The 22,848-nt window shown below is 53.2% G+C and overlaps 1 protein-coding gene across 1 annotated transcript in view; it reads right to left on the bottom strand.

Annotated features, from left to right (window-relative positions):
- Positions 1–1,688: 1,688 nt before the first annotated feature.
- The window catches only part of PTPRN2 (protein tyrosine phosphatase receptor type N2), a 331,806-nt gene continuing 310,646 nt past the window's right edge, over positions 1,689–22,848 (bottom strand). Inside the window, exons 17-23 of the mRNA XM_081146812.1 lie at positions 20,451–20,528; positions 16,724–16,843; positions 15,595–15,761; positions 9,968–10,021; positions 7,214–7,278; positions 2,687–2,760; positions 1,689–1,918 (exon numbers count right to left, since the gene is read on the bottom strand). Of these exons, the coding sequence (XP_081002938.1) occupies positions 1,847–1,918; positions 2,687–2,760; positions 7,214–7,278; positions 9,968–10,021; positions 15,595–15,761; positions 16,724–16,843; positions 20,451–20,528 (630 nt within the window). The 3' untranslated portion in view covers positions 1,689–1,846. The remainder of the gene's footprint in view (positions 1,919–2,686; positions 2,761–7,213; positions 7,279–9,967; positions 10,022–15,594; positions 15,762–16,723; positions 16,844–20,450; positions 20,529–22,848) is intronic.

Below are 22,848 nucleotides of genomic sequence, written 5' to 3'. Positions count from 1 at the left end.
TGGAAAAAGTCGAGTGGTGCCCCCCCGGCCCCTGGTCAGGGCGCAAATGTCCCCAGCGTGCTCTCCTGTGAGCTGGAGGCGTGTCAGTGTGGCCCGTCCCCTGGCTCCCTGGGCCGGCCCTGTTCTGGTGGGATGACCGAGGGAGGAAGGACCCCTGCCCAGGCCCCCGGACACTCGGACACGGGATGTTTCCGCAGCCGGAAGCCCAGCCCAGGACGCAGACGGGTGGGAGGAGCCGCGCTCTCATCTCCAAATGAAGACCATTCAGATGTGAAATTGGAACTTTAATCTGGCAGAATTAAATATATTTATATACCTCACACCGCAGGGTTTCCTTTGCAACATAAGAGGTTAGAAATTACAAGCTGGTATATGCTTCCTATATTCAGATAAATTAGCTTCTATTAATTATTTAGATTTGCAGATAAAGAGAAACAGCTTTGGGGAAATGACAGGGATTTTACAGCACACAGGATGTCGTTTAAGACACAGACAGTGTTTTGGCATCTTTCCCCCCTTCAGCAGGTCACCTTCCTCAGCCTGCCCGCTTTGGGGGTGTCGCATCTATTCAGCGTGGAGAGAAGGGTGCGCAGGGGGGAGGGGCCAGCGCTGTCCCTTTGGGCCCAACCCCAAATGAAACCCGCAGCGCACGGAGCCCCCTTCTTAGGCGGGATCTTTCTGAGTTTAATGAGACAAATTCTTCTCTTCCAGGGTGTGGGGTGGTCAGTCTGACGCTCGCAGGTCATTTTGACAAATCGGAACCACCTCTAGCTGCTCGTGTCCACGTGACGTCAGACGGGTGGCCGACCTGAGTGACCGGGTCTGACGCCCCGGGAGGAGGCCCTGGGCCGTCTCTGCATTCCCACTTCCCCCCCAGTTGCTATGACCCCACTTAGCTGAAGAAAAATCATGGGTGTCCCTGCGTTTCCCTTTTCTAGGAGTGGGTGAAGCACCCGTGGTCTTCTCGGGATGCCAGCAGGGCCCAGGAGGCCTGAGACGGGCCACAGGCACATGTCGGGAACGTGAGCTCTCGGGGAGCCTCGCAGAGCGTGCCACGCCCGGACTGGTTCCCCTGATTTCTGTTTTCCTGCAGGAAAACTTTCATCTGTTTCTACAACGTGCAAATCCGCTTTTACAGTTAAAAATCTGTCCCAAGGTTGGGGCTCACCTGCAACCTCGCCAAGGTGACCTGTCACCATCGCCTGAGGTGGCTGGCCACCCCCCCCAGGGTGGGAAAGCATTTGCCCCCCCAGGATGCCCATCCTGGGGTGTGTGTGGAGGGTGCTGGGCGGTGAGCAGTGCTTGGGGGAGGGTGTCAGCAGCCCCCATAGGAGCAGAATGGAGGTGCTGCCACGATTTCATTATTGGTCCCAAAGCTGCTTCTGTCCATCTGACTCCCAGCTAAGCCGGTGGTTTCTCCCGGGGACGAGTCGTCCTAAGACAAATGGCAAATGTGTTTCTACGCCTGGCGGCCTCCCCTGGGCCCCTCCCCGTGGCTGATCCGACCCCAGGAAGTTTCAGGTCACAGGCCGACTCCCGGGACCACACGGATGCGTGAGCCACGCAGTCGTAACACAATATTGTTGGCAGTTGAGAATGTGAGTTGAGCTTTAAGGAAAAACTGAATTCTTTTTAAGACAGTGAAAATGGATGGACTGGTCGCCCCCCCGGAACTGGACATTCCCATAAACCTCTCATTATTATTTGATTGAGCAAAAATACACATTTTAACTGCTAAGCTGTAGTGACTATGGGGGTTTCGGGACCTATTACTAAGCAGTTACACTGAAGACACGTAATCGGTATCATGTCTCCCCACGAGGTTCGAGGCCGCCCGGGGCTCCGCTCACTGGGGGAGGGCCTTGAGGATGGCATTCACCTCCTCGGCCACCGCCGTCAGCGCAAACTCAAACTGCTCCTGCGGGGACAAGAGAGGGAGGCGTGAGTGACATGGGCAGGGGGAAATGTTTTTCTGTTTGTTTTTTAGGTTTTTTTTTTTTCAAATCCTCACCAAGGGTATTTTTTCCACTGCTTTTCAGAAAGAGTGGAAGGGGGGAGAGAGAGAAACATCCACGTGAGAGAGACACATGGACTGGTTGCCTCCCGCGTGCTCCCCAACTGGGGCCGGGGATGGAGCCTGCAACTGAGGTGCCCTTTGCAGGAATCAAACCCGGGACCCTTCAGTCCACAGGCCGATGCTCTAACCACTGAGATACACCGGCCAAGATCATCACTTGAAGTTTTTTTTCCCATTGCTTTTCAGAGAGAGTGGAAGGGAGAGAGAGACACACACACATCGACTGGTTGCCTCCTGCAAGCACCCTGACCGGGGCCGGGGACGGAACCTGCAACCCAGGTACGTGCCCTTGGCTGGAATCGAACCCAGGGCCCTTCAGTGCTCAGGCCAACGCTCTAACCACTGAGCCACACCGGCTTAGGGTGGCAGAAGGACATTGTTCAGAAAAGGACAGGCGGGGCGGGGGCATTTCTGTGGACAGGAGAGGACCCCGCCACTCCTGGAGTTTCTGGTGTTGTTACGCCTCACGTCTGGCACAGAGAAGCTGCCGGCAGGGCAGGGAGCAGCGGGACGCCGGTGAGACGGGCCGTGCCGCACAGTTCCCGGGGGTGGGGGAGACAACCCCAGGGGGCCCGGCTCGTCCTACCCGTCCCAGGATGGGGGCAGTACCTTTGTCTGGACCATGCCTGGCCTCTGGTCCCTCAAGTGCTCCAGGGTGGCAGCGATATCGATCTCTTTAGCGCCTGCAAGAAACAAATGGGGCCGAATTCAGACACAAGACAATCCCCGAGCTGCCTCTCTCCTGTGCCATCGGGTCCCCTTCGGGCTAAGAGGCCAATTTAAGGTGCTGGTGCTGGTGCTGGTCCCCCAGCAGGCCTGGCGGCAGCTGCGCCCCACATTCACACAGGAAGGCAAGGCCCGGGCTTCTCTACCTGGGAATTCGGGAGCCTGGGCTGAGCAATGGTATCTGATGCCTCTGTCGAAACTTACCAACGGCAGCCCATCGCCACCAGATGATAAATTCGTGTTTTGAGGCATTTTAAAGAGTATTTTAAATCCCAGAAAGTAGCACAGGGGCTTTAATTTTGATGGCATAGGATTTTTTTTTAACTAGAGAAATGAAAAATTAGCACCTCCATTTTAGCACTGACATTTACTTACTTATTTAGTTTTTGACCCTCACCTGAGGACACTTTTCCACTGATTACAGAGAGAGTGGAAAGGAGGGGGAGGGAGAGGAACATGGATGTGGGAGAGACACATGGTCGGTTGCCTCCCGCACTCACCCAGCCGGGGCTGGGGATCGAACCTGCAGCCCAGGTACGTGCCCTTGACCGGGAACCGAACCCAGGACCCTTTGGTGTGCGGGCCGACGCTCGAACCACTGAGCAACGCTGGCTGGGGCTCGGGAGCTGATTTTTAAACTTTCATTCTTTTCAGTTGCCCCATGTGGTAGTGGCTACAGCCCTGAGCAGGGCAGCTCTGGAGGAGTGTTGGGTGTAAACGTCCACCGAGCCACACGGCAGTAAGAGGGGCGTTCTGACTCCGTTACGGACAGGAGACGGTGAGTCGCGAGGTGCCGGCGCAGTGACGGGCGGTGCTGCTCGGCGAGTCTGCTCTGTAATGTCTCAGTCCGCAAAGCTGGTCCCCATCTGATACTTTGATCTGCCGTTAAAAGTTAACGCCTGGCCCCGGCCAGTGTGGCTCCGTGGTTAGAGCATCGGCGGGAGCACCGAAGGGTCACGGGTTTGATTTTCGGTCAAGGGCACGTACCTGGGTTGCAGGTTTGACCCGGGTCTGGGTCAAACAACAAAAAAAAGTAAAACGTGGAATTAGTATACAGCCCAGTAATTCCACGGCTGGGTGGACCCCGAAAGAAACGCAAGCAGAAACCTAGAGAGGTTTGCTCAGCCACGCTCACCGCAGCCAAGAGGCGGAAGCCACCCAGGTGTCCATGACAGGTGAGGGGGCAACATCGGGTCCCTCCACACAACGGAATCTGACCTTCCTTAAAGAGGAAGGACATCCTGTCGCAGGCGGCAGCACGGACGGGCCTTGAGGACATTAGGCTGAGTGAAATAAGCCAGGCCCCTAGGACGAGTCCTGCATGGTCCACTTGCATGAGGGAGCTACAGTTGTCAGACCTATTAGCACGTCTTATACAGGAGATGCTCACGCCGTGGGGCCGTGGGGCCGTGGGGCCGTGGGGCCGTGGGGCCGTGGGGCCGGGCCGGGGCAGAGCAGGTCCGATCACTGAGGTGGGACCGGGGAGCAGGACAGAGGGCCAGGCCGCCCACACCCCCACACCTGCTCACATCCCCAGGGCAGCACCACCTCCAGCAACCTGAGCTTAAAAGGCAACTCCGGGCACACCTGCTGGGCGATTCACAGGTGATTCACACCCTGAAGTGAAATCACCGTCCCTGGGCCCTGCCAACAAAAGAAACGCCTCCCCAGGCGCACTTTGGCTTCTGGTACCAATGGTGGCTGTGGGGTGGGTGGCCCTGGGTGCGCGGAGGGCAGTGCCACCTGGGGTGACCCACAAACGTGATATTTGGGAAGCTCCACCATCCATTCCTTAAAAAACCCCAAACTGATGAAACAACAAAGGAAAACTCTGCATAAAGAGATGCCACTGACAAAAACCTAAAAAGCGCAACCTTGGAAACCTCCCTGCTGCAGAGAGATTACTGCTTCACGTAGCTAAGTCTTTCCATGAGAGAGGAGCACGCAACCCAAACACTAATCCTGATGCAAAATATTAATGACGAGCCAGAAGCGTGTTTGCAGCCATGAAAAAAACGTGCCGAAGACGCTCCCAGGTTGGTGCCGATCTCCCTGCCACCAGCCCCGTGCGACTGACCAGACTGGACCGTGAGCCTATTTCCCCCTCATCGCCCACTTGCTAATAAACTAGACTTTTTTTCTCAAAGGCCCTAAAGGAGCTCGAGGCCTTAATCCCCGGGGGCTGTGTGAATGAGGGGCCGCCTGCTGGCCCAGCTGCACACTCTGAACGCTGGACCAGGGCCCTGAGCTGGGCTGGGTGCAGGAAGGCTTTGCAAAGACATTCTTTGGCCCGCACGCAATTCATTCCTTTTCAGAAAAGGAAATGGGAAGAAAGGGTTCGTGTCCGGGCGTTGGGCCTTTGATCACTGGATGAACGCGGGGTCCTCGGAGGGCCCCCAGCTTCTCAGGCCAGACAAAGGCGCCGGGCCGCAGTGGCCAGCCCAGCCTGGGCCAGAACAAAACCCCCGGCGGCAGCTCAGTGTGGCGGCCTGGGAAAGGCCCCCTCTCCTCGGAGGGGCCGCTCTGCCCTTTGATCTCTCCTGAGACCAGGGCTGCCCGGGTCAGGGGATTTGACACTGCAGGCCCCGGGCTGAGGGGAGCAGGTCAAGAACAGAATGGGGGTGAGGGACCTCAGGAGAGGCCCGGGGACTGTCCTCTCAGGCCAGTTCTGCATGGCTGGGCTGGCACTGTGCATGCAGTCCACACGTGCAGGGGAATCTGACAGTGCAGGGACCTGAGCCAGCACCGTGAGGACAATGGTCAGCCGCCCTGAGGGTGCTTCTCTGTGCAGCAGACCTGCGCCCCTAAAATACAGGCTCTATCCCACCCACTGGGTAAACGCCAGGGCAGACCCACAAATACTGAGATGCTGCCAGCCGAGTCCCACTGTGGGCACCTTCCCTCAGACGTGGCCGTGTGCCCAGCAGGTTCCCATGTCCCCTGTCTGACAAACAGGCAGCATCTCCAACAGACCAGCTGACTGTCTTTGGAAGTAGCTGGTTTAACAGAAGGCAAATACTTGTGCGAGGCGACGGAGCAGGGGGGGTGGATGGTAAGGGAAGAAATACGATTTCCACTGAGAGCTCAGAGTCCCAGTTCTGCAAATTCCCGATGAAAAGATGTGTGTGATGAGATTTGGTGGCATCAGTGGACAGGGAACAACCAACCTTCCACTAAAAATGTTGGATTTTTTATGATCTAAAATAAAAAAATCTGGTAAAAGCAGGATCAGAGCTTATGCATCTGTGCTGGTTGTTTCTTTGTTTGCTGGTCGCCAGCACTAAGCTCACTCAGGGCTCAAAGTAAACCTACCCCATTCCCCCCAGTGGGAGGGCAGAGCTCTGGGCAGAGGTCGCAGGGCACTGGGCAACTACTCAAGCTCTCCCATCTTACGTGGAAAATGGGCTATGATTTCATCTTCATGCATCTGTATCTTTGGGCTAAAGATTTTTTTTTTTTTTAAAGCAGAAAAAAATGGAGTAAGGAAAATGCCTATTTTAGAGTTGCTGGTGCTCCTGCGAAAATGTGTAGAAACTCATTTCTGTCATTAGAATCTGGGCAAAAGACAATGTTCTGGGAGGCAGGAGGCTCAACAGAACATACATGTGCATGTGTGAGTGCATGTGTGCGTGTGTGCACGTGTTGAGAAAGAATGGTTTATTCACAGGCAAAAAGACACCATAGTGTGTCACCATCTCAGTGTTTTTTTCCCAAGTTGCCTGGGATGCTGACCGTGTCATGACAGTGTCTTCCAGACACGTTTGGGAAATGCTGGGTCAGAGAATCTAGACAAGCCTCCCTCCCCCACAGGACCCCTGAGTCTGTGCAAAGGCACGGGGTCATCTGAGAGGCGTGCCCAGGAGTCCCCTTTCCCACTGGTACCATAAATCTGGTCCCTAAGGAGACACCCACTGTTTGTCCAGGGCACACTGGGAGAGACGCAGGGCACATGCCCTCGCTGAGAAGGAAACAGGTATGCAAAGCTTCATGGGAGATAAGGTGGCTGAGTGGGACAACCTTGCCACCAGGGGTCTTGGGTGACTCTAGTGTTCCTGCAAATACAGTTCATAACAGGGAAGGTTTAGGCAACACACGTTAGGGGTGCTCTGGACGGCTTTAGGGCCGAGAGACCCAAGGCCTCCTGTCTGTGGTCCCGACATCGCACAGTGTGTCAGGCGAGTGCTTCTCCAGCGGCCACTGTGCGCCAAGCCCGGCGCTCAAACTACGGACGCCGGGAACAAAGGAGGGAGCTCAGGAACCGGCGTGCTTGCTGCAAACAGCTTTCACACCACTCAGAACAGGGACAACGGCTAATTTCTCCGAGGCCTCTGTGAGCACGGCTCCAGGTTGCCATAGCAACGCCATCCCGGGCTCCGCGCACAACAAAGCGGCAGCTCGCTGGTGCCTCACCTTTGGCCATCCTGTTGAGAACCATGTCGATCAGGATGTAGGTGCCGCTCCTGCCTGCGCCGTCGCTGTCAACAGAAGGAGAGAGGTGAGAACAGGCCGGCCTCGGTCACCCCACGCAGCCGGCCAAGGCAGCGCACTTCCTCTGTGTCTCGGGGCTCGTGGGGGAGCGCGGCTGTGGGTGAGAGAAAGGGGAAACGGGGGGAATCACGGGGTGGGAGTGGGGAGGAGGAGGAGGAGGAAGAGGAAGTGGAGGAGGAAGAGGAGGAGGAAGAGGAACTGAAAGGGGGAGGAAGAGGAAGAGCAGGAAGAGGAGGAGGAAGAGGAGGAAGTGGAGGAGAAAAAGTAGAGGAAGAGGAAGTGGAGAAGGAAGAGAAAGTAGAGGAGGGAGAGGAAGTGGAGGAAGTAGAAGAGGAGGAGGAAGAGGAAGTGGAGGAGGGGAGGAAGTGGAGGAGGGGGAGGGAGGAAGTGGAGGAGGAAGAGGAACTGAAAGGGGGAGGAAGAGGAAGTGGAGGAGGAAGTGAAGGGAGGAAGTGGAGGAGGAAGAGGAAGTGGAGGAGGGAAAGGAGGAGGAAGTGTAGGAGGAAGTGTAGGAGGAAGTGTAGGAGGAAGAGGAACTGAAAGGGGGAGAAAGAGGAAGTGGAGGAGGAAGTGAAGGGAGGAAGAGGAAGTGGAGGAAGAAGAAGTGGAGGAGGGAAAGGAGGAGGAAGTGGAGGAGGAAGTGGAGGAGGAAGAGGAACTGAAAGGGGAGAAAGAGGAAGTGGAAGAGGAGGAAGTAGAGGAGGAAGTGGAGGAGGAAGAGGAACTGAAAGAGGGGGAGGGAGAGAAAGCAGAGGAGGAAGAAGTGGAGGAAGAGGGGGAGGAAGGGGAAGAGGAGGAGGAGGAAGGGACCAGGAAGCCTTGAGCCCGGCAATGTGGGGCTTGGCCAATGGGCCTGCGCAGGTTTGTCCCTTTCTTCCTCTATCCCCTCTGACCACAGACGTAGATGCTGTCACAGGAGAGTGAACAGGGAGACTTCTGGCTGCGTCGGCGTTGAGGGCGTCCGGTTCGCAGCGTCTGCACCGTGCTCTGTGAGGCCCATAACCTTGTGGCAGGTACGTGGGGCCTGGGCGTCCACATGAGTGGCGGGGGGGGCGCTACCTACACAGGACCCGCTGCTCTCGGCAGAGGGCAGACATGTCCCTGGTCCCTCCGGCAGCACTTCCTCTCATCTCCTCACCCCCAGCTGCCATCGGACTATCTACCACCTGGGCCAGGTGAACAGGTCTGAATGGGGCCTCGACAACAGCACGTGGAGAAAACGAGATTCCCTTTCTGGAGACAGGAAGCCCAGCGTCACCCTTTCCTATAAGACCATTTCTGTCCCCACACGACGTGTCCCCGAGAGGTGTTCCCACCAGTGAGCTGCTTCCAACGGAGGGTTTACATTTATACTCCTGGTAAGACCAATGGTGACTTCGGGAAAAAATGGATGTTCCCATTGCAAGGCCTGAGGAATTACGTGGCTAAAGGAGAAACCACGTTTTCAGTGTCGGGTTAGAATGGCAGCTGGTGATCCTGAGAGTCGCTGGTGTGCCCGTAGATGTTCTTTTATCATCAAGACTTACTGTGTTTGGCTTGGACATGTTTTCTCAAACAAATGGTTGAAAACGTTGCTGCTGGAGGACTATTGTCCACACTATACTCCCCCACCCCACCTGTACTGCGTGGCTGGGGGCGCGGCAGAGCTGGCCTGTCTGATCCTCCTGTGGGACCAGGGGCCAGGGGCCAGGGACTTCTCGTCTATGCAAACTTCTCTGCACACGAGTGTTTTGAGATCTACCACAGAACCTTCCAACTAACTGCTCCCTGTCTCAGGGCACTTGTGGGTAAAAATGGCCTGTTCTAGTCTCTCAAGAAAACAAACCGTCTCTGTTCTCTCCCTCATAGACTCACAGAGCCACACAGACACAGACAGAAACAGACACATACACACAGACATACAGACACAGACTCACAAACAGACATACATAGAGACATACAGACACACACACACAGAGACACAGGTATGCACAGAGACACACACACAGACACACACTTCTTGACTGAGTCGACAGGCTTGGTGTTTGGCGTTTGGAGACATGTCTCCCAGGTAGAAAGGAAACTACCAGCCACTCTAGGGAATGGATGTGGTTCTTCACCAAGGCAGGTGCTCTCAGGCCTCACGGGGGGTCTGCTGTGCGTGGCTGTTCTCACTGGCCTGAATGTGGCCACCATGAGGGCACGAGCCTTGTATTTCCACCCAAAGGCCCAGACGCACACAGTGAGCAGAAGCGGTCACTCCTCGTATAATCACATGTCCTGTCCTGCTCACAACCGGACCGAGTGTTTCTCACCATCTGCGCCGGGTCCCAACCTTGGCGGAGACAGCTCAACAGATTGAAAATACCGCCTCCCAGTGTCTGTGCGGTGGCTCCACGGGGGCTTAAGAAAAACCAGGGTGGCAGACACGAGCATTTGGAGACAGATTGGAGTACCCCGCACAGCGGCTTGCCAGAAAGAACATGGGCCACGTGCAGGTGCCACGGGTACTGTGAGGTAAATACAGGACTTTGTTTAGTTAAGTGGCTGGAAATTTCAGTTTATATCTTTGGTCTCCTTTATAAGCACTGGTTTGGTGTGATTATGGAGCCACTAGGAAGGTCGACTTCTGTCTTTAATTGCATTGTTTTTGGAGGTAGCGAACTCTCGTTAACCCACGTGAAAAGTTGTACTTGCCTGCAGTGGACAATTATTGGACAAGAGCGGCCTTTGTAGCACTTGTTTACTTTTCTGAAATAAAAAGAGACACAGAAATTACGGTTACGCACGACAACATCTCTGCCGTGTTATCCAAAACCACCAATAAACCAAAGCAAATACACCGTAGCTTGGACATCCTTTGGTGACAGCCTGTTTTGACAAAGAAAATCAAGATTACACACACATTTTCAGAGGTGTCTCTTTCTTTTCAATATTCAGTTGTTAAGCACAACTTTAAAAACAATTCTTGCACTTTCACAATTTCTCTTTTCCCTTCACAGGTGTAAACTCAAGGCCTTAGGTCAACGGGCCATCAACTCGCCTCCAGGCCCCTTTCTCTTGTTCCTACAGTTAATTTCACTTTTTTTTGGTTGTGATATGAGTGTCCAGATTCTTTACTGAATTTTTTGAGTTTTACAATATATGCTCATAGTTTCTTACAATCTAGACATCATGTTGGAATGCAATATTATTATTTTCTCTCCCAACAGTACCTTACGGAGATGCTTTCTGATATGTGGGTTTTCAGAGGTTATCTAAATACGAGACCTCAATTGTATTCAGGACAAGTCTTCCCGTTTTTATAAACTTGGGGATGTTCAGAAACAACTTCACTGTGCAGATTTTAGGTCAAAATTTGTGAAAATCAACCATAAGCATCGATTAAGATTTTGTAACTACATCAAAACAGAGGCTCATCTGAAATTCACTGTACAAACTCCACAATCTATGTCGGTGAAACAAGTCAACCTGTGCAAGAATCACATGAGAATTCTCAGCAAAATGGTTCTGAATTCAGAAGAGGCCGCTCTGGCTATTGGAAGGAAAGGGGTGAGGGGGTGTCTGAAATGTGCCTCAGGAGACGGGAGGCCAAAGGGGAAAAAGGACAACAGGCCAGGATCTTGTCCCTTGGCCCAGAAATGGGAAAGTATCACGTTTCTTTGCAAAGGCTTGTCTGCTCGGTGCGATTGGGTGTCGTCCGTGCACCGAAAGGTCGTCAGTTTGATTCCTGGTCGGGCACTTGCCCTGGTTGCAGGCTCCATCCCCAGTAGGGGGTGTGCAGGAGGCAACAATCAATGTTTCTCTCTCTCTCCCTCTACCTTCCTTTCTCTCTAAATCAATAAAAAAATTTCAACCGCCTGGCTGCTCAACCACATGACATCGTGCAGCCCGAGCATCAGTGCTTTTTCCTTCTTCTATGGAGTGAGCAGGTGGGGTGTTTCTCAGGTGAGGCCCCAGCCCCTGGACAGACAAGATGTGCCCTGCACAGGCCACATGCCCCGCATCGGCCCCCTCTGGGACCAGGCTGCTCACCTCTGAAGACACGCAGCGTTTAAAGCCTGCAGGCCACCCAAAGGAGGATTAAAAATGAGGAGACTCTGGAATGTGGGTGAACAAGCTGCCCAGTGTCCCCGTGGCCCCGTCCGCATGCCTGCAGAGCCCTCCTTGCTTTTGGAGTACACTGCAACCTTATGTCTGGGGGGAACGGTGGGGAAGTCAAGGTGAACTCATTAAAATCCATGGCACGTGTAAGCCGGAGGCCTTAAAGGCTCTTGGCCCTTTGAGAATAAAGCAGGTTGGAAGAAAGATCCATTCACTTCTCCTAAAACCTCCCATTCTTGACGCGGGATGTAAGGGCAACGTGAGCATCATCTCCAACAAAACAGATGCCAGACTATAAGCACATGCGTGTGCGCGCACACATGCAATGTGTGCATGTTCGTGCACACGTGCTCACATGTGCGCATTTGTGCACATGCGCTCACATGCTCATGTGCATGTTTGTGTACACGTGCATGCTTGCACACATGTGCACAAGTGTGTATGCCTGTGCACACACGCGCCGGTGCATGCTTATGCAGACGCATGGGTGTGTATGCACGTGTGCATTTGTGTACATGTCTATGCACATGGATGTGTATATGCGCACACATGCGCTCTCCATGGTCCTGTGCACATCTGTGCGTGTGCTGGTACATGTGTGCATGTTTATGTACATGCGTTTGTGCATGTGCATGCATACACATGTGTGCATGTTTGTACATGTGCACATATTTGTGCGGGGCTTGTGTGCATGTTTGTGCATTTGTGCTCACGTGTATGTTTATTCACGTGTGTGCATGTTTGTGCACCATGCTCATGTCCATTTGTGCATGTACATACACACTGTGCTTGTGTGCGTGTGCAGGATCGAGCAGGCTCACTGGTCAGACCAGAGCTAGGGTGGCACTATTTCTACAAGCCTGTCACTTTCAAACAGAAGATTTTACTGGAAATTTCCTGGTTGCTGGCTCTTCCAACGTGACCTGGCTCAGCTGTGCACCTCCACCTTTCTGCTCAGCAGCCCAGCCTCATTTGCAAGGACTAAACTCAACTTTTCCATTTTCACATACTGGCCAGTCACCAGGTCTTGGTCATTCTTTCTGATGGGACCAAGTACAAAACATGAACATTAAAAAAAGGAGTAAACATAACCAGATGCCCTTCCTTAAACTGGTGGTTTCAGAAAACATGGACATAGGGCATTGTTGGGACACAGTCCCTCACGGCTGGTCAGTATGTCTGGCAAATGCAGCAAGAATAGCCTCCCTGGCTGCCACGGTTCAACATGCTGCTCCATCCCTGCCTTGCCCATCCACGCCAGCCCCGGCCCACGCTAAACCTATTTGCAAAGAGCCAGGAGACACCAGGGCAAATGCAAGGTGCTGCTACGGTTTAGGATTTTATTTACAGAGTGCTCGGTTTGTTACAGAGTAAAACACCAACACAAAGAGGCAATGGCATCACACAGTCAACAGAAGCGTTCATCTGGTCGGCCCGAGATGGAGGCGGGTTATTTGTGAGGACGAGCAACGCGCGGCTGTGTCGGTTTACGCTATTAGAACAAACGGTCAGTAAGCAGAGGCCGCGCACACGGAGAGACACAGGAGGGCTTCGCGGAGGAAGAAGGGTTAGTGATACAAACCAACCCTCGGGCCACTGGGCGGCAAGGAGCAGCAAGCAAGGTCAGAGGTCGTTAGAGGCTCAGAAAGGGATCCCCACACTGTCCCCTGCAGTAAAGTCACAGTTTCCAATGATCACTTTTGTGACTATGCAACTGGGCTCATATTACTAGCTGCAACGTCACAAAAATGACACCGGCCACCGCTAATTAGCTGGCAAAAGTAAGGGTTTGTCCAGTTTTAGAGTGAGCAGCGTTAGCGAGCGCCATGGCACACAGGAAGAAGTGAGCGGATCGGAGAGACAGAGAGAGGTTTTCAGAGCCAGGCCCTCGCGTGCGGTGCTAACGGTCCCTGGGCTGAGCAGCTTCTCTTTAAAGGGCAAATGGGCTCCCTCTGGGCTCCAGAGATATTTAGCGACACATCTTGGTGCCTGACGCGCACACGGGCGGGAGGTGTTCATGGGAAGGTGACACCTCCGTCGTGTGAGAGTGACCAGTGTCCCCAGAAGCAGCCTCGCCTTCCCGAGAGTGAGATCATTCACACCCGTTGTCGGGTTCCTACGGGAACGGGACCTCGCTGACCAGGAGGCCGGCCAGGGACGCTTTCCGTCCTAATGACACTTCAAAACGGGGCCTGGGGGGTTCGTGTTCCCTTCAAAGTAACAAAATCCTTCTCGAGTCCGATCTCCTAACGCTAGAGGAAGGGAATTTGGAGAATCCAATCTTTCAGTGTTTCTTCCTGATGGATTCTAAGTGCGGACGGTGGGTTGTGTGTTGTTAATTCCATATGTGGACATGGATATAGAAATGTGTCCATATGCACATAGGAGCAACCACGGGTGAGCACGAAGACCCAGGGTGATGCGACCTCCCGTCTCTGTAGCTACATCCACCTGCCAGCAATGTCCAGTGTTTGAAGACCCCCTGGGTAAGATTTTTGGACAGCAGGTCTTTAGACATAAGTCTGTGTTAAGGAAATGCCTGGGACGGCAGGGGGTCAGGAAGGAACGCTGTGCAGCCAAGGAACGCTGGCGTCAGGGTGCGTCCGGGATTCGACGCGTCCCCGCCTCTTCTGGAGAGGACCTGGGAGGGGCGGGTCACTCTCCGTGACACCAGATGCATGCCTCCCCTGCAGCTCTTTCACAGGCTATGAGGTCCAAAGAGCTATTCACGGGAGGAAATCAGTTTTGTTTTTCAAAGTGGACTCAAAGGCGAGAGAAGCAGTATCATCAGAACCTGAGAATCTGTTAAAACGCGAATCAGGAAATCCGGACGTGTAGCCCGTAGGCTGGGGAGCTGCGCAGACACCGCCCGCCCCTCCGCCCGTGTGAGGCGCTGGGTCACGTGCCTGTGCCCACACCCTCGAACGCCTGCTCCGAACGGTCATCTGACCTCCTCACTAGGCCGGTCCCGGCGGCTGCGTGTAAGAGGTTCTGTAAAACTTAGACTCGGCGGTCGATGCTGCTCAGCCTTACTCTCTGTAGTTAGCGATTTAAATTCTCGTCATCGAATCTGATGCACAAGGAACTTTTGTCTTAAATTTTGCTTTTTTTTTTTTTTTGCATGGTCAATATCTTCCCACGAGATGGACACAGTCTAGCGTTCATCCCAACGGCCCGATACACACACTTTAAAGCCAGACGGCCCACGGGGTGACTGGAGCGTGAGCATGAGACTGGACGTTTTTCAACCGTTAGTTTCAAAACTGCACTAAAAATACATATAGTCATGTGCTGACTAGACCCAGGCGCTCGGGCAAGATGGTCCACGTTAGAATCTGGGCCTTTGCTTGCTCGTCAAGTCTCCTCATCAGATCTAACCAGACAAGTATCCAAACTAAAAATCTGGTTGTTATTCATCAACATCCTGTGAAATAGGCTAGGACCCTGAGTCACTTGGAAAGTTATTAAAAAAAAAAAAAAAAGGTCACCCTGGCCAGTGTGGCTCAGTGGTTAGAGTGTCGGCCTGCACACCAAGGGTCTCGGGTTCGATTCCCAGTCAAGGGCAGGTACCTGGGTTGCAGGTTCGCTCCCGTCCCCGGTTGGGGTGCGTGCGGGAGGCAACCAATCGGTGTCTCTCTCACATCCATGTTCCTCTCCCCCTCTCTCTCTCTCCCTTCCTCTCTCTCTGAAAAGCAACAGAAAAAGTCTCCCCAGGTAAGGAGTAACACAAAAATTAAAAAAGAAAGTGTGTCTAAAAAAAGAGAGAGAATGAACGAAGTCCAGCACAGGGAACAGAGTCAATAATATTGCAGCAACTGCGGATGGTGCCAGGCGGGTACTAGACTTATCGGGAGGGCTGATTTGTAAATTACATAATCGTCTAACCACGATGCTGTACACCTGCAACTAATATAAAATCAAACTGAACGGCAACTGTAAGTGAAAAAAACCCAGAATGACGATTTTTCTATAGTTCTAAGATACCGATTCTCCCCTCGTTTTAACATCTTTAAAACTAAAAAACTTCTGGTAATTCATATGTAGTGACTATAATTTCCCTCCTCTCCAGTCCCCTTGCCTCTGTAAAACATACTTATAATCTGTACATGTAAACAGAGGGTCCCCCTCACAGCGGGCGGCATCCCAGGCCCGGGGGACCGGCCCCCTCCTGTCTGTGTCGCACTGAACGCACTACCCTGCGGGCGCGCCCTTGGTCCTACCTGCGGAAATCCAGGAGGGACCTCGTGGAGGACGGCACTCCCTGGTCATACCAGCTCAGGAAGTGGAACTGGGTCACTGTGCGCGTCTCGTTGGTTTGAAGGTTTTTCAGGTAAAAGCTCCTCACGAGGAAGTCCTCACACCAGATGTGCTCGGAGACCAGGTTCACCTGGGGAGGGGACAGGGGGAGAGGGGACAGACAGGCAGGCGTCGGCGACACGGAGGCCACACGGTTCACATCGCACAAGGGTGGACCACTGGCTTAAAGGCCCCTCCCACCTTCTCAGTTTAACAGGGTTCGTACAAAAGGTAACTTTTTTGTTCGTTTTTAATGTCCTATAGGGTCATAATACTCGAATAATTAGAAAGATGGTTTACAATCCAAAACCATTCCAGTGTCTTTGTCTTTTGTATTTTAGGCCATATAAACCTTCCAGAAAAATCACCAGAGAGGAAAACCACTTTTGAACAGAAAGACCAGTGGGTTCCACGCTAGCTTACGTTTCGTGGACGTGGAAAGAGGAGCCAGAGGCCTCACAGACACACCATGGCCTGGGTGCTGGCCCTTCTTGGGTGGAAGCCCATTGGTGACCCAGGGTCCATGACTATGTGACTCAGGATTGATCTTTAAGCTTCTAATGTGGTTCCCACCTTGGGACATGAGCATTCTGACCAATTCTAATGCAAAGCAGAGCCAAAGGATGGTTCTTATTTAACTGTCCAAGTTTACCAGCTTCATCTTGGATGTAGATAGAAAATCCAGAAAGAGCGATATGCTCACCAGCAGGTTCCCCTCAAATAAAAAGATCCACAGGGTGGCGGGTGGGGTCAGTAAACAGTGAGAGCAGGGGCAGGCTCTGTCTAGAAACTGAGCCCCTACCTGGCCTCCTCTCAGGACCTGCCTGAGCGGACCACCTGCGAGGCTGTCATTTCGTCCTTTCTGCCTGCATTTGGGTTCATAAAACTTTAAACATGAGAAGCATGCCACTGACGCCAGGGTCCGAATTCTAGCAGGGTAGACAGTCAGAGGCCTGGGTGCTGACCACAGGACCCAGGGGACACCCGGCCCACTAGCTAGCTCCTGTAGGGACCCGGCCGCACAGTGTGGCTTCAGGGGCTGTGGCCCAGTACCTCGTAGACGTGGTAGAGGTTGGAGCCTTCGTCGGGCCAGTAATGGCAGCACTGCCGGACACCGTTCTCTGACAGGGGGGTCAGCATGACGATGACCACGCAGCCGCTCTCCCACACCATCTGCAGAGAGAAGGGCCGTGGCCGTGCGTGACTAGTGGGTCACCCACAGACACGTCCACGTTTACCGCATTCCCAGGACACCGAGTCACTGTCATCAGACACCTGCTCTGTACTTCCCAGCTCTGAGCACCTCGCCCAGGCGTGTGTGTTCCATGAAATATTAAAAGAATCTGGTGAATCTGTGCCTTTGAAACCTTCTCAGTTCTTGTTTAGCAATCGGACATCCCAGTTTTTCTCTGCAAAGGAAACTTTCCACAAAGACACACAAAACAGACCCAGTGTCCACGTCCCATTCTGGCTGACATAGCAGGAGGGAATGACACTCTCCCTGCTGCGCCAACTCGGTCAGGTGCCACGCCCGTGCCACGCCAACTCGGTCAGGTGCCACACCAACTCGGTCAGGTGCCACGCCCGTGCCACACCAACTAGGTCAGGTGACATGCATGTGCCATGCCAACTTGGTCAGGTGACATGCACGTGCCACGCCAACTCGGTCAGGTGCCACGCCCGTGCCATGCCAACTTGGTCAGGTGACATGCACGTGCCACGCCAACTCGGTCAGGTGCCACACCCGTGCCACGCCAACTCGGTCAGGTGACATGCGCGTGCCACGCCAACTAGGTCAGGTGCCACGCCCGTGCCACACCAACTAGGTCAGGTGACATGCACATGCCACGCCAACTCGGTCAGGTGACATGCTCATTTTTCAGGGTTGTCGTCATTCTGTGTGACGCAAGAGACAAATGCCATGATGCTTTAGAAAAGCATTAGGGAAAGCCACGTTTCACCACGGGAATTTCACAGACTCATCCCAAAATGCAGCAAAGCTACTCCAGCGGAAACACACTCAAAACTGATTTAATAATTCATAATGGCCACATTCAAGACAACTCCGAGATCCAGCAACCACATAAACACACATGAAATGTGGCAAAAATGCCAAAGACATGAAAACCCTCGAACTCGTCTCTCAGGGCTGGGCTGGGAGCCTGAGCTCTGTGACTTCAGCAGAAAAGGACACTCCTGGCTGAACAGGGTCCTTTGGGTGCCTGGACTGTATCAGCATCTAAGTCACGGCAAGGGGGGCCTGCTGTCCCTGCAGGGGCACGTGCAGCTCACAGAAACACTGACAAGCAACTGCACTCGGATGTAAATTGAGCAAGAGAGCGTCTGCTTCTTTTAAACACCCACATAACTATCCAATTAAGATCTTGTTATTTAAAACATCCACATGTCTCAAATATAAAATGCTTTCTCTTTATAGTTCATGCTATTAAACCCCTCCCTTTAAACTATAATTTAAAAATCAGACACCGCACAACACTTTCCCCCTTTAATATTGATTTATGGTCCCACGTGACAGAGATCGTCAATACTCCTGGGCACCTCGCCGAATATCGTTTATAGTGGAGTTTAATGGAACCCGCTGACGTGTTTACGAAAGAGTCCACAAATAAATGTGAATTATGCTCCAGCCCACACACTCTTTTCCTCGGTGCCAATGCGGCTACAAGATGAGAACTGAGCCCGAGTTGGACTCCCGGCGTCCGGGCTTTGCAGCTGGCCCGCTAATGGGCCTCGCAGCTTCTAACCGCGTAATGTGCCTCTGGAAGGCGGAGGGGCTCACGGAAGCCATTACGAAAATGAGGAGGAACACAGATTTTATGAGTGTAATAAAAACACAATGATCGTGACCATAAACTAATCACCCAGCGTTCTGCCGAGCCACCCAAGTGTGACATCAGGAAGCCCCCTCGCTCAGGGACGCTTCCGGGTGGGCCGCGCGCCCATTCAGGGGTCCCCGGCTCTCTGAAGATCTGGGTGAGATTAAATCCAAATGAAACTAATTGAAGCAAACAGTTCCAAAGGCACTCCTGGGGGTAATATCTCTTTGTAGGTCACCGCATGTAAGGCAGAGAGGGGAATTTACTAACTGAGACACACAGGCAGCTGGCCTGGGCGCCCGCGTTGGCGCCAGCACCTGTCTGGGGCCCGGGCACGAGGACAACAGCGTGCCCAGCCTTCTACCTTCACCCCCGGGGCTGGCTGGCTATCAGCAAACACCGGAACGTGGATTTTGGTGGGTACGCAGTGTGCCTGTGAAAATCCCAGGTAAGTAAGGTTCCATCTCTTTTCTTTTTAAAAAATATTTTTAAAAAATTGATTTTAGAGAGAGAGGAAGGGAGAGGGAGAGAGAAACATTGGAGAGAGAGAGAAACATTGATTGGCTGCCTCCTGCACGCCCCCTACTGGGGATTGAGCCTGAAACCCAGGCATGTGCCCTGAACCGGAACCAAACCAGCGACCTCCTGGTGCAGGGACATTGCTCAACTCACTGAGCCACACTGGCGGGACAACTAAGGCTCCGTTTCTGACCAGGCACCTGTTTTGGTATTTTGGTCCACGTGGCTTGGCTTCCGCAGGGTGGTGCCAACACTAGGAGGCGCTGTTGTTGCAACAAATCTCCGAGAGATCCAAGTCCCTCTCTCCCAGGAAGTGACTATCGGCCCAGAGGCCCTGCCCGATCTCGGTGGAGCCACTGGGATACGCAGCTTCCCACATGGAACACCAGAGGTGGCCCGGTCAAGGGCACGTACCTGGGTTGCAGGTTTGATCCCCCACCCCGGTCAGTGCCCATGCGGAGGCAATCAGTCAATGCGTCTCTCTCCCATCGATGTTTCTCTCTCCCTCCCCCCTTCCATTCTCTAAAAATCAGTGGAAAAAATATCCTTGGGTGAGGGTTACCAACACAAAATGTAAGGAGTCAGCTCATGCGCCTGTGAACACTTGCATGTCACTCCTGTGAACTCGCCACTGTCGCCCACTGAAACTGAGTGGCCTTAGACTGAAGATGAAAAAGCGACAGTGCCTGCACCCCCTCTTGCAGGGGAGACCCCCCCCAGCCTACTCTCACAGAGCCCAGGGGGACATCACTCCGTCAGTCTTTCAGGCTCTGGTCCTGTTTCTGTCACGGAGTCACAGGTTCTGTGTCAAACTTTGGGGCTGGTCACTAACTCAGTGAAGGGCAGGGATTTTCGTTCCATCTTCTGTGGGTGACTCAGACACCCCTGCCTAACCAGGGTAAATAAAAACATTTGTGTAAATTAAAACATTTTAGTAAATGGGTGTCAGTGTGGGCTCCCTTCAGAGGCAGGACTCGGTGACTGCAGGGGTGCTGACTTGGAGGCTGGTGCCCAGAGCAAGAGAAAATGCTCAGACCAGGCCTGAGCCCAACTCGTCAAACAGCCAGGATCTGAGACACACAAACAGCAGCCACAGGCTCGGGAACGTCTCCCACCGGCTGTAACATTTTCACCCAAGTATTTGTACAAGAGGGCCCCTGGACCCCAGGGAGAGTTGTCGCTTAGAATCACTAAAAAAGTGTCTTTAAAGCATTAAATCTCTTGGAGGAATTTTTTTTATACTCAAGTTTTGAAAAATGGATTGATCATAAAAATATTAAAGGCCTCCTCTAAATTCTGGAATCACATAAGATTTGATAAAACCTGTGAACAAGTTAGAATTGGCTTAATTGAACCCACAATATTATTCATGATCAATGGAAGATCTTATTTTCAGAAAAATAAATGAGTTAAAAATGATTCACCTGCCAGAAGTCAGCCACGGTGGCCGGCAGTGGTCCTTGGGTGGCAATATAGGCAGGGTTCCGGGGGTCGTGATCCATCTGTGGAGACCAGATTCACAAAGGTTAGCTCAGAAAAGGGTCCGAACGAGGAAGGGAAACATCGGTGAAGGGGGGATGAGGGGGCACATCCCGCACGCAAGGCCACGTGACCACGCCTATGTGCCGGCTGCTCCCCGACTGCCCCTCCCTGACCCAAACAGCAGAGCCACAGAGCCTGGGTGTCACGTCTGAGTGCCTTTCTCACACCTGACATGCAGGTAATGGGAGCAGCATCAGAGGTGAGGCCCAGTCAGCCAAAGACCAGACGCCAATAAATGAACCACGACACGGGTGGGGCCAGCCAGGGCAATGTTTCCATGGATGCCCGTGATCCCAGAGCAGGTCAGCACGAGCAGGGCGATCGGCTTCCATGCCACCACAGGCCACGTGGAGGGTCAGGGTTCAAATAACCAGCCTGGCTGTCATACCTACAGGCGCTGGGCTGGCGAGAGGAGAGCCTCGTTCCTGGCAGAGGAGGGCAGGGTCACCCGGACCCATCTCTGGTCCGGGAAGCACTCATGAACAGCCGGCTGCTTCCACCTCCAGGAAGCATTAACACGCCCATGTGGGCACTTGTTTTTGTTACCGCGAAGGGCTTGGGCACAGCCAAGTCCTGGGGTCTGAAGCTCTGAGTGGCAGGCACATCCTGGGAGAGGGGCCCGGCCTCCCAGCAGCTAATTCCTATCAGACAGGGGACTGGAAACAAAGAGGCACGCAGGCCCCGCTCCCTGGCTCGCAGATCTGTCCGAGGCCGCCTGCGGGCCTCCGTAGGGGAAGCTGTGCTCAAAAGGCCTTAATTATCACATTTAATTGAAAGACTGACTAAGCAGAAAAAGAAAGAAAAGACCACGAGAACAAAGCCTGGAGAAGCAAAGAGGATTACACACATTCCCGGGGCTGGCAAAGGGGCAGGCCGTCCCCTCAACGCCACGCCCTGGCCACCCAGAGAGGACGGGGCCACGCAGGCTGGTGTCAGCTACCTGCCCCTGCCTCTACCCTCCTACAGCCCAACGGGGCAACAGAGACACCCCAGAGCCGGAGGAGCCCTGCTCCATGCAGACAGCTGCTCACTGCTGGACCACACCCCCCGAGCCCAGCTCCACCCCGCGATGGAAGCCAGGGTTTCGCCCAGGATTAAAGATGCTCTGTTTTTAAAGGTCATGGTTATAAATACGTTTCCCAAACCAGTGAGAAGCTAGAGCGTTTCAACCACAGGTGATTCTATGGGGACACCTGAGGACATCAGATAGTCACTCTGGTGTCACCCTAACACAACTGCCAGGCATTTGGGTTTGATGGGCAACGTGTGAGGCCCACCTCCTTGGGCAGGAACCTGGAGAACTAGGGCATCGCCTGTCAACACTTGCAGAGATGGTGGCTGTCAGCATAAAAGCTCACACCAAGCACCTTATAATTACTCACGCCACAAAGGGAGGGGACGAAAGAACAGATTGGAGTCATTCCAAGGGAACTGCAGTTTGATGCTAGCTGGGGGCTGGGGGCAGGAAGATGCCTTTTGTGCACCTAATTCAGTGATTTGGAATTAAAACCGGACCTCGTTCTGAAATTCACCACAATACACACAATATAGGTAAAATGGTGTCACTCTCGCTGAAAGCCCTGGTTAAGATGTTTCAGTAGGAAAATGCTGAGCAGGAATGAGTGTTGATTTTCGATGTACGCATGTGTTGGGGGACAGGTTTCCCAACAAGCGCAGTCCCCACCTCCTGCCCAAATGTGCTTCTTTGCCTGAAGCCACTTAGAGAGCAACACAGTTTGAACTGTTAGTATGTTCAAACTAGCATTTAGGTGCTTTCAGAATGAGAAACGTGACTAAAAGTAAAAATTCAAATTGGTTTCAGGAGGGTAATGGAGGCCACCTATTGTCACATTGTTAACTGTCATGGCGTTTCAATTATTGTCACCTGCCTGCTGGAGCCCCCAACACCAAAGAGGATGGGACACGCCATCATTCTCCATCCCCCTTGCTGCCACGTGACCGCCACATAGCTGCCACGTGGCCATCACGTGGCTGCCATGCGGAAGGCAGCGAACAGCCTAAGGGTCACAGTGGGGGAATGAGCCCTCAGTTGAACAATAGCCAGGAAGACAAGCACGACGACCGGCTTCCACACACACTCTGTGGGACAGACGACAATTCCGGCAGGAGCGCTGTGTGCGGCAAATGTCAGGCCACGGGACCCGTGCCAGGGTTTTGTTCTGTTTTCAGCTGAATAAAAGTAAAGCAAACACTTAACTAAAAGAACAGAAATTTCATTCCATTTGAGATTTCCAAGGCGGGATAAGTGTAATTAGAGGA

Source organism: Miniopterus schreibersii, assembly GCF_964146895.1.
Source record: "Miniopterus schreibersii genome assembly, chromosome: 9".
NCBI classification, from domain to species: Eukaryota; Metazoa; Chordata; class Mammalia; order Chiroptera; family Miniopteridae; genus Miniopterus; species Miniopterus schreibersii.
Note: the sequence above shows the minus strand (reverse complement) of the source record. Positions and strands in the feature narration are given on the sequence as shown.